Below are 12058 nucleotides of genomic sequence, written 5' to 3'. Positions count from 1 at the left end.
AGAAGAAAATATCATTTACATTGCAAAGAAATGGAATAGAGCCTTCAACACATGACCTACACAGACTATACTCTGTTTTTGTATCTTACAGGCTGCTGAGAGACAACTTGTGCCTGGCCTACAGAGCAGTCTTGGACACTGCCCTAATGGAAATGCTGCACATCTGCAAGTCAAATGGGACATGATTCACTAGCTTTAGGGATCTTAACCTAGCCTGTGATATTAAAGTACAGTTGTGTACACTTACCATAAATGTAGATGTTAGAGTGTATTCACTGCTGCAGTCATCACATCTGGGTTATCCCTGCCAGGGTAGCCCTCAGCCGGCCCGAATACCAGACGCTTAGCATTTCTGCGTCGGTTGCTGTCACTTCAGGACTGACGCCAGGTCATCAATAGTATAAAGTAAGCCAGCAGACACAATTAAATCAGTTTTTCTTGCCCTAACTTGTCAGGAGCCCCCAAGTGGGAGGCAGGTTCTGGTGAAAGAACCCCACCAGCAGAAAATAAATACCAATATATTCCTTGTTAGGAAAGAGAAGAAAGAAGAGGGGGATGGAGGGAGGGAAACCAGGACTGCAACAATGAATACACTCAAACATCGACATTTATGGTAAGTGTACACAACTGTACTATGTTTTTCGTGTTTTTGGGTTGATTCCCAAAGGTGAGGAAAAGGGTGGAGGCAGTCAAGGAAAAGTACAGTTTTATACCTACCATAAATGTAGATGTTCGAGTGTAAACACTGCTGCAGTCATTACACTTGGGTTATCCTGTCATCAGGCGGTTCCCCAGTCTGCCTGAGTTCCAAAGTCTTGGTCCAGCGTCGGTTGCTGTCGCCTCCTCCCTGACGTCAGTGCGACAGGGGTATATAAGATGCAGCAGACACCATTGTCTTCAGTTTTTCATGCCCCAGATGTCAGGTGCCCCCAAATAGGTAGGCAATTCAAATTGCTAATAAAACATACATAAGAAAAGCAAACACCAACTTTCAGTTACCAGCAAATACTCCCCATAGGTAGTAAAGGGTAGAAGGCATAGGTACGTACCAGCAAGTAAGAGGGGAAGGAGGGAGGGTAACCTGGACTGCAGCAGTGTTTACACTCTAACATCTACATTTACTGTAGGTACAAAAATGTACTATGTTCATCGTGTTACACTGTTGCAATCATTACACTTGGGTGGAATCCCAAAGCTGAGGAAGGGAGGCTGGTTCTATAAGGCATTAGGGGTGGCTATAAGGCCCTGCAGCACAGCAGTGGCGAAGCCAGCTCTGGATTTGTAGTATAAAGGCAAATGGTAATGCTTGGTGAAGGTATGCACAGAACTCCATATTGCTGCTTCCAAAATATCTCTGAGGTAGGCAGTTGAAGTGGGTGCTGCCCTGGTGGAGTGAGATCTAATGCTGCTAGGTAAAGGTTTCCCACGGTGAGAATAGCAGAAACGTATGCAATGTCCTATCCATTTTGAAATGGTCCATTTTGAAATGGCTTTGCCCTGTGCTCCTGCAGCATATTCTACCAATAATTGCTCAGATTTTCTGAAAGCTTTCGTTTTGTCCAAGTAGAAGCATAACTGCCTGTGAATGTCCAAAGAATGTAGTAGTTTCTCCCCCTTGTTCTGTGGTTTTGGATAGAAAGTTGGCAAATTAATAGTTTGGTTTAGAGCCACACTTGATACCACCTTTGGCGTAAACGTAGGGTTAGTTCTTAAAGATACCCTGTCCTGGTGGAAAATGAGGAAAAGTTCCACTGCCATTAGTGCCTGTAATCTGAAACTCTTCGTGCTGATGTTATTGCCAGTAGCAGAGCAGTTTTCCAAGATATGTATTTTAATTCTGCTGTGTTAGCTGGCTCAAAAGGAGGTAAAGTTAATTTTTCCAAAACAAAGTTGAGGTCCCAAGTTGGGGTAGGTACTCTACAGGGCGGTCTTATGTTTTTAGCCCCTCTGAGGTACTGTTTGAGCAAAGAATTAGAAAAAATTGGTGGATCCGTGTTGTAATGAGCAGAAATGGCTGAGGCGTGGATCTTGATTGATGAGAAGGAGAGGCCCTTGTCCAGCATCTCAGTTAAATATTGAAGTATCTGAGGAATGTTTGGGACAAGAGGATCAAGGCTGTGCACCTGGTTCCAGGCACAGAATCTCTTCCATTTATCAGAGTAGGCTTTCCTGGTGCTAGGCCTTCTGGCCTCCAGAATGACATCCATAACAGCTTTGGAGACAGGCATTTCTTGCTTGACTAAGGAATTTTCCATGCAGCTAGGTTTAAGGTCTTTAGCTGGCTGTGAAGTATCTGATTGTTGTGCTGTGTCAGCAAATGTGGGATTTGAGGCAAAATCCAGGGTGGTTCTTGTGCTAAGTTCTTTAAGATTGGGTACCAGTGCTGGCGTGGCCAGTCTGGTGCAATCAGGATCATCTTTGGCTCTTCTTGCCTGGCTTTTATGAGTACCTTTGGAAGGAGAGGTAAAGGAGGGAAAGCGTATACTTGTAGGTTTTTCCAGCTGAATGAGAGGGCATCCACTTTCCATGCTTGTGGATGGTAACTCCTTGTGTAGAATTTCTGTAGCTGGCAATTCATTGGGGATGCAAACAGCTCTATGTCCGGGCTCCACCATTTTTGTGTTATCATTCTGAATACTTGTGGATTTAATTCCCATTCGTGGGGATCCATGATGTTTCTGCTTGGGTCGTCTGCCAGTGTGTTTTTCTTTCCTGGCAGGAATTGTGCTTGCAGAGGAACTTGGTAGTCTAGAGCTGTGTTCCACAAGGTCATGGCTTGTCTGCAGACGGGGTAGGAGTGCGTGCCCCCTTGCTTGTTTATGTACCACATAACTGTGGTGTTGTCTGTCTTTAGTAGTAGTTGTCCTGGATGCAGCAGGTCCTTGAAAGCTATAAGTGCATTTTGTACAGCTAGCATCTCTTTTTGATTGATGTGAAGATGCCTTTGCTCTGTGGGACACTTGCCCTGAATACATTTTCCTGCCATGTGTGCTTCCCAGGCGTAATCCGATGCATCTGTTGTCAGTGTTTGCCTGGCTGTGGGTTGAGTAAAAGGTTGTTGAGGTGACAAGCTTGAGCCCTCCATCGAAACTCCTGTTGAAAGTAAAGAATTAGTGGTATAATGGTTTCCAAACTTTGACAGTGTTGAGACCATACACTCTTTAGGTACCATTGTAGTTTCCTCATATGCAGTCTGGCATATGGAATTAGTAGTATGCAAGATGCCATGTAGCTCAAGGCCTGCAGAATTTTTCTTGCAAGGAGTTGGGTCTTTGTTGCCATCAATTGAAAGTACTGAGTCAGTTGTCCTTGCTTGTCTGGCGTGAGAAAAGCCATCTGGGCCGTTGTATTCAAGCTGGCACCCAGGAATATTATCTGTTGAGAGGGCACTAGTTTTGATTTTATTTCGTTTACTGTGTACCCCAGGCAACTTAATAACTTTTTTATGAACGCCAGATGCTTTAGAAGAAAGTCCTTGCTCTCTGCTTGAATCAGGCAGTCGTCCAGGTATGGAATAAATTTGAATTTCTTTTTGTCTGCAAAATGCAATTACTGGTGCCAGGCACTTTGTGAAGACCCTGGGTGCAGCAGATAAGCCAACGGGCAGTGCAGAGAATTGATAGTGTATTGAACCAGCTAGAAATCTGAGGTATCTTCTGCAGTTTAGTCTGATATGGACATGCAGGTATGCCTCCTTGAGGTCCAAAGTCACGAGCCAAGCTTTCTTGCCCAGCATGGGAAGAAGCTGCTGTAGTGTCAACATTTTGAATTTCGGAACTTCCAGGTAAGTGTTTAGAGAAGAAAGATCCAGAATGGGTCTCCAGGCTTTGTCCTGAGAACCAGAAAGAGTCTTGAATAAAATCCTTGTCCTTGCTCCTGTGGTGGTACCTTTTGAATGGCTCTCATGTTCATGAGTGCTGTAATTTGTTTTTGAGCCTCTGCCCATTGATTTGGTGGCAGATTCGGCATTCCTTTTAACCTTGGCAAAGTGTGAAATTGGAAGCTGTAACCTTGAGATACAATGTTGAGAACCCATTTGTCTTTGGTGATGCAAAGCCAATTGTGATAGAAAAGTGCCAGTTTTCCTCCTAAGGGGGCTGCCAAGAGAGAACTGTTTGGCAGCTGTAGTGGGAAGTCATTGACGCTGCTTTTTATAAGGTTGTGGCCTGTCTTCCCCTTCTTTCTGGCCTGGTGTACCCCATTGTCGAGGCCTGTAAGGACCTTGTGTTTGACCTCTACCTCTTGGACGTCTGTATCTGCCTCTTTGAAGTCTGTCTGTGATTGGAAAGGACCAATTCTTTGTTGGCCAATTTCTGCCAAATCGAGGAGGCTGAACCTGTAAGAAATCCTTCACCGTTTGCATGGATTTTGCCTTATCCTCCATCATCTTTAATACCTCCTCTGCCTTAACTCCAAACAACACATCCCGCTGCAAAGGTGCGTCCAATAATTTTGCCTTAACATGATCTGGTAATGTATGTTCCTTTAACCAAGCATGCCTTCTAATGACAGAGCCTGTAACTGCTGCTCTACAGGAGGCCTCTAAGGAATCAAACCCACATTGCAAAGTATGTTTTCCCACTTGTTCAGCTGCATGCAATAAATCCTGCATTTCTTTAAAATTAGGAGGATCTGAATCTGGAAGCATCTTTTGTTTCAACTGAGACATCAAAAATTGCTGATATTTTAGCATGTGAAACTGGCAATTTAAGGCTCTCATTGCTAAAGTTGCAGACGTATATACTTTCTTTCCCCATCTGCCTAATGTTCTGGAATCTCTGTCAGAGGGAACCGGGTATTTTGCTGATGAGGCCTTAATCCCTTTGGGTCCCTGAGAAATAGTTTCAGGGTCAGCAAAAGGGCTTTTATACAGAAATTTGTGAGAGTCAGGGACTCTGTAATATCTATCAGGTTTAACTGGGGCTGGAGGTAAGGAGTCAGGGTTTAAGCTGGATTCAGTGTACACATCATCCACAATATCTAACACTGGCGGAATAGCAAGGGGTCTGTGTTGAGGCAACAAAAGGAAGTCTCCGAGCCTTTTCTTGGATCCTGAGTAATCCTGGCCTTCCCAATGGAAATGCTCCCTCATGGTATGTAAGGTCTCCCCCAAAGGAGTAGTCCTCAGGTGGAGAGGCTGATGGAATAGATTCCTCAGCTTCTGAATTCTCATAAGGGGGTAAGGAATATCCTAGGTCTGAGGATGAATCTGAAGAAATGGACACCTGGTCGGAAGATTCATAATCTGCATCCTGTCTGGGCCTTTTATCAGGAGGGGGATGGGATCCCCTGATCAGGGTGATTAGGTCTTCGGCCATTTTGAGCATTTGTTTCATAGGCATGGAAGCCTGTCCTGGAGAATGCTGTATCTGTTTCTTTGTTTTGAATGGGGCCTTAAACTTAGGAGAGGGTTTAATGGTTAACTGGGTAGGTCTGAAGACACCCTCTGAAGCTGTGGATTGCTCAGCTACTTCGGTTCCCTCAGAAGGGTTAGTTTTGGTAGGCTGAAAATATAGAGTGTTCGTAGGCCCAAGCCAGCTCCACGTGGGAGTCGGAGGCAGTCTGTGGTTCTGTGGATGCGGTCATCAGGGGCTGCGTAGGCATCTCGCTGAAAACCGGAGAACTGGCGACCGGCCTAGAAGAGGCCTCGTCGCCAGTTTTGGGCCTCAGATGCCTGTCCTTGTCTTTGCGCTTTTTATGTAATCCAGTCATCGGAAGTTCCGACGGCATAGTGTAATTGAATTTTCTACCAAAATAATGTCGGGCAAAATCAAACCGACGTTTACTAGTGCGTTTGTTAAACCTAGCACAAAACCAACAACCAGTGACGTCGTGGTCTGGGCCTAGGCATGGAATACAATAGGAGTGGAAATCCATATGAGGTATTTGCTTCCCACAAGAAATACAGTTATTAACTTTTACTGACATCGGTCTGAGGCAAGAAAAAGTTTTCCCAACGGGGTACTTAGCTTTGTAGAAGACTTCGGTTCTGGATTCGGAATGAAAATCTCAGGAGTTGGCCGACCGGCACTTGCAAACTGCTTCTGCTTTGGGCACCGCGCGGCAAAAAAGACTGAACGAAATGGCGTCGGCTGCATCTTGTATACCCCTGTCGCACTGACGTCAGGGAGGAGGCGACAGCAACCGACGCCGGACCAAGACTTTGGAACTCAGGCCGACTGGGGAACCGCCTGACGGCAGGATAACCCAAGTGTAATGACTGCAGCAGTGTAACATGATGAACATCTAGGGGCTGACTATCTCTCCTGATCCTTGTTTTACACACCCTGTCAGGGGATGTATTTTTACACCTAGATTTGTGAGTAGAAACACAGTTTACCTTGCTACATGCTGTTCCTGTAATGGTTTTTACATTGGTAAGACCACACGTCAGCTCAGGGAAAGGATTCTTGAGCATTTAGGGAATATACACAATCAGGTTATATCTAATGCTCTAGCTAATCTTTCCTTATTTTTTCCAGGACATAGTACTTTTTCTTTTGGGTTCTGCAAGTGTTGCATCCCAGCAAAAGAAGAGGTAATTTTAATAACACTGTTGAATTATGTGAACTGAAATGGATTATCTCTACGAGGGGCTTATGAATTTCCAGGCCTTAACAGTGGCACTTCCCTTAAGCCTGCCTTATTAGGCAGAAGATGACGTAAGATCATGTTTGCTTTTAATTGGTTCTGGTTTGTTTCTTACTGATTGGTTGAGTGCTTTTTTAAATATGTGGTTTTTGCTTTCATTCTGCATTTGGTCTGATGAAGCGGTAACCCTGCGAAAGCGCTAACTTTTTTCCAATAAAATGTTTGCCTTTTTATACATATTTTGGACATTTATTTGGCTGGACCATGGTGGTTTGACTCACTTATACATATTTTTTGGACACGTCTAGAGAGTCCAGGATCCTTTCCCCCTTGTTCTGTGCGTTAGGGGAAAAAGGTGGGCAAATGAATGAATTGGTTTGAAGGGGGAGGGGTGAGATTTTCCAACACAAAGTTAAGGTCCCAAGCTGGGGTTGGTGCTCTTTTGGGTGGCCTCAAGTTGCTAGCCCCTCTTAGGAACTGTTTGATCAGAAGGGCTGTTCAGTGGGAAAATGAGCAGAGATAGCAGAGGCATGAATTTTAACAGAGGAAAAGGAGAGTCCACTGTGTAGCAGGTCAGCTAAGTAACCCAGGATGAGAGGGAGGGCTGTGCTGTATTGGCTCCCTTAGCCTGAATCCAGGTGCAGAACCTTTTCTATTTGTCAGCATAAGACTTCTTAGTGCTAGGGCATCTGGCTTCACGTCTAACATCTAGAACCTGTTTGCTGAGGTTGGCAGATTGATGGGGGGTTAGGGAATAAGCCAAGCTGCCAAATTGAGTGTCTGCAATTGGGGATGCATGAATTCCCCTTCCCTCTGGGTCAGGAGGTTTGGAATCTGAGGGAGATGTGAAGGTGGCAGAGGGGACAGGCTGTGCAGCAAGGGGTACCAGTGTTGGCAAGGCCAGTCTGGAGGTATAAGAATTGTTCTTGGTTTTTCCTCCTTTATTTTGAACAGTACCCTGGGGATGAGAGGCAGTGGAGGAAAGGCATAAACCGATAGACTGACCCAGGGGAAGGACAGGGCATCCACTTTCCAAGCCAAGCAGTGATGCTCCCTGGTGCAGAACTTCCTGAGCTGATGGTTGGTGTGGGAAGCAAAGAGGTCAACCTTCAGGGTGCCCCATTTCTGAGTTATTACGGCGAAGGTTCTTCTGTTGAGTTGCCACTCGTGTTGGTCCAGAATATTTCTGCATAAGTGGTCCATCAGAGAGTTGAGAGAACCCGGTAGGAATTGTGCTAACAGGTGGAGTTGCATGGCTGAGGCTGTATGCCAAAGGGTCATGGCCAGCCTGCACAGAGGGTATGCCTGAGTCCCTCCCTGCTTCTTGATATACCATATCACAGTTGTGTTGCCTGTTTTGATCAGGAGAGCCCCTGGGGAGAGAAGGGGCTTGAAATCTATCAAGGCGTGCTGGACAGATGATATCTCTTTTTGGTTGATGTGCAGATGGATTTGCTGTGGACTCCATTGGCCCTGTATGCACCTGGCGTCCAGGTGTGCACCCCAGGCACAGTCTGATGCGTCTGTGGTGAGGGTCTGGGTGGCATGGGGGGGGGGGTGAGAAAGGTAATCCTTTGTTGAGGAAGCATGCTGTTGTCCAAAGAAAATCTTTTCTGAGGCAAGGTATAGGTATAAGAGTCTCCAGGTCTTGAGTGTGCTGACACTAAAGGCTTTTTAGGTACCACTGAAGTTTCCTCATATGCAGTCTGGTATATGGAAGGAGTAGAATGCAAGATGCCATGAACCCCAGAGCTTGCAGGATTTTCCTTGCAGATAGTTGGGGTCTGTTGGCTAGTTGAGAGAAGTAGGCTGTCAGGAAGGTTTGCTTTCTGGTGTAAGGAATACCATCTGGGATGCTGTGTCCTGGCTTGCTCCCAGGAATATAATCCTTTGAGTGGGTACCTGTTTGGATTTCTTTTTGTTGATTGTGTACCCTAGGGAGATCAGTAGTGACTTTACAAAGGCCAGGTGCTTGAGCAGCTTTTGCTGGCTGTCTGCCTGAATTAGGCAGTTGTCTAAATATGGGTAAATCTGGATATTCCCTTTGTCTGCAAAAGGCAATGGCCAGAGCCAGACATTTTGTGAAAACTCTGAGAGCAGTAGATAAGCCAAAGGGAAGCGCAGAAAACTGAAAATGCTGAGATCCTGCCCTGAAACGGAGATATTTCCTGCACGATTCCCTGATAGCAATGTGGAGGTAGGCATCCTTTAGGTCTAGGGTGGCTAGCCAAGCATCCTTGGATAGCATGCATAGCAGCTGCTGGAGGGTGAGCATTTTGAATTTTGGGATCACCAGGGAGGTGTTTGGAATGGATAGATAGAGGATGGGGAGCCAGTTGCCCTCTTTCCTGGGTACCAGAAAAAGTCTGGAGTAGAAACCTTGGCCTTTCTGTTCTGCAGGAACATGCTCTACTGCTGTCACGGAGAGCAGGCAAAGGACTTGCTTTTGGGCCTCTAACCACTGTTTTTGAGGTAGATCTGGAAACCTTTTTGGGGTTGGAAGGATGTGGAAAGAAAATATGTATCCCTGGGACACTATTTTGAGAACCCAGTGGTCGTTGGTAATGGTGACCCAGGTGTTTGCATGAAAGGAGAGTTTTCCTCCTAAGGGCAAGAGGAAGTGGGCAGAGTGAGGGGGTGGGGGAGGAGAGTCATTGCGAGTTCTTACCATAAAGGGGTGGCTTAGAACTCCCTGGTTTTGAAGTGGAGGTAGTCCACTGCTTAGATCTCTGCATTTCCTGTGGCTGCTGTCTGTGGGGTCTGGTTCCCTGGGGTCTGGGCTGAACTGACCTGGTGGGAGCAGGAAAGGACCAGTGCTTGGATGGACAATGCCTCCTGAACCTGGGTGGCTTGAACTGTAAGAAATCGTTAACTGTCTGCATAGATTTTGCTTTTTCTTCCATCCTTTTAAAGACCTCTTCTGCCTTAGTGCCAAATAAGTTGTCTTTGCGCAAGGGGGCATCCAACAATTTAGATTCAAGATGGTCTGGCAAAGGCTATTCCTTAAGCCATGTATGCCTTCTAAGGACAGAACCGGTGACTGCTGCCCTGCAAGAAGCTTCTAGGGCGCCAAAACTACAGTGCAAGGTGTGTTTAATTACTTGACTTGCAGAATGCATTAACTCTTTAGATTCTGCACAAGCAGGAAAGGAAGACATTTTTTTGTTTGAGGAGTTCTACGGTATGTTGCTGAAATTCTAGCATATGGAACTGACAATTTAGTGCTCTGATAGCAAGAGTAGCTGAGGTGTATTTTTTTTTTACCCCATCAGTCGTGTGCACGGGAATCCCTATCTGATGGGGTGGGATTCTTAGCAGAGGTTGCTTTAATTCCTTTAGGCCCTTGAGAAATTATCTCAGGGTCAGCAGTAGGATTTTTAAAAATAAATTTGTGAGTCAGGGGACTTTGTAATACCTGTCTGGTTTTCTGGGTGCAGGAGGGAGGGTGTCAGGAGTCGAGCTGGATTCCAGGAAAACATCCTCTACAACATCCAGGACTGGGGGGATGGCCATGGGTCTGTGCTGTGGAAGATCTAAGAATTCCCTGAGTCTCTTTTTACACTGAGGGTAGTCCTGACTTTCCCACTGGAAATGTTCCCTTAAGGTGTGAAGGGGTCCCTCAAAGGAAAAATTCTCTGGGGGAGAGACTGAAGGAATGGAATCCTCTGCATCAGAATCCTCATAAGCAGAGAAGGGATTGCATGTCTTCATACTCAGATGCATCAGAGTCATCGGACTCCTCTTCAGACAAAACTACAGGGGACAGATCTCTTTTCCTTTTGGAAGGGGTAGCTTGGCTTCCCCTGATCAGCAAGATAAGGTCTTCTGCCATAATAAGCATTTGAGACTGAGGGGAAAGAAGCAGGTGCCTGAGATTGGGCCGTCGGTGTCTTGGGTGTGGTTCGTAACCTGGGCCTAAGAAACTTGGTAGTTTTTGAAATAACAGTAGTCGCGAAAGAAGTCAGTTTGTGTTGAGAATAGGTAGTGCGAAGGACTTCCTCGTAAGCTGGTGCCTGCTCAGAGGCTCCGGACCCATCCAAGGTAGATATGACTGCAGGATCCTTAGTTGAAGAAGAGTTTTGCGACATATCTGACTCCAAAAGGGTCTCAGTAGCGGCCCGTGAATCCACAGAAGCGGGAGCCCCATCAGAACCTGCGAAAGTGCCTCACTGAGGGCCGGAGAACTGACGACTAGCTTAACAGGAGCGACGTCGGTAGGTTGGGACCTATATGGTCTGCCTCTGTCTTTATCTTTATGATTTTTTTGTAAGATCTGCTGTCGGACGGCTTATCGAAACCATATCGGAATTCAAGGACTGTAAGCAAAAATATCTAGCTACAGTAAGGGCCCGACAACATATAGATCTGACATTGAACAAAGCACAGAAGCGACAGCAGGGGACATCGTGGTCTGGGCCTAAGCAAGTGACGCAGTAAGAATGAAAGTCTCGATGTGGTATTTGCATTCCACAGGCGAGACAATTGTTAAATTTTTCTGACATCGGTTAGTGAAAGACTAAAGGATCCCCAATGGGGTAATTAGCTTTAGAAGACTTCAGCTTCAATTCGGAAGACAAAACTCAGGTAGCAGCCGACTGGCACTCATGCGAACTGCTTCTGCTTCCGGCTCCATGGCAAGAAATACTGATGTAATAGCAGTCGTCTGCCTTACTTTATATTACTGATGACCTGATGTCAGTCCTGCAGCAACAGCAACGGCACATAAATATTAAGCCTCTGGTATTCAGGCCGGCAGAGGGCTACCCTGGCAGGGATAACCCGAATGTGATGACTGCAACAGTGAAACACGAAGAACATCAGGACATGCTGGAGAGATAGATACGTCTCCCAGAGACTGCCACTCCTCTGGAACAAACTCCCAATTCACGTAAAACAGAGCTCCTCAATGACCCTATTTAAGAGCAACTTGGACAACTGGATGGAAGACCATAAATTTATCCCGGGGAGTGTCACATATGTCCCTCTTGGATAAGGGCAGTCAGTGCTGATCACAAACTCGCGCTGCAAATGCAGACCATTCAACTTAGTAAGGGAACAAGGGTATAACATGGCTAGACGTATAAAGGCACTAGGGCCAATAGCCTAGTAACCTCCTATGAACATAAGAGCCTACTTCTCAGATGGGATATAACAGTCAACTTGGAAACTTGCACAAAAATTAAAAAAAAAAAAAAATGAAAGTTTTTCTATATTGTGTACAGTACAGTACAACCATATCCATGATTGTTATTATTTTAAGTGACCAAATTATTGTTTCATGTAGCGATCTAGTACACAAATGCATTTCTCGGTACTGTCTGCTGAAGAGTCACAAAATTGTACACTAGAAAACTGCCATGAATACATACCATTTTTATCTGTGTACTATCTGTTAACTGCTGTACAGTGTAGGCATCTTCTGTGTTGTACTGTAACAAAATGGCCATCTGGAATGTAGATGCCTAAA

At 45.6% G+C, this 12058-nt stretch overlaps 1 protein-coding gene across 2 annotated transcripts in view; it reads right to left on the bottom strand.

Annotated features, from left to right (window-relative positions):
• The window catches only part of CUL1 (cullin 1), a 3347782-nt gene that overhangs the window by 665696 nt on the left and 2670028 nt on the right, over window positions 1-12058 (bottom strand). For both annotated transcript variants that reach the window (XM_044064870.1, XM_044064871.1), the window contains exon 17: window positions 11961-12053. In XM_044064870.1, coding sequence (XP_043920805.1) covers window positions 11961-12053 — 93 coding nt within the window. The remainder of the gene's footprint in view (window positions 1-11960; window positions 12054-12058) is intronic.

The sequence above is a fragment of the Protopterus annectens genome, chromosome 3.part0 (genome assembly GCF_019279795.1).
Source record: "Protopterus annectens isolate FY-2018-M chromosome 3.part0, PAN1.0, whole genome shotgun sequence".
Taxonomy (NCBI): domain Eukaryota; kingdom Metazoa; phylum Chordata; order Ceratodontiformes; family Protopteridae; genus Protopterus; species Protopterus annectens.
The sequence above is the reverse complement of the archived record's forward strand: the minus strand, read 5'-3'. Positions and strand labels throughout refer to the sequence as shown.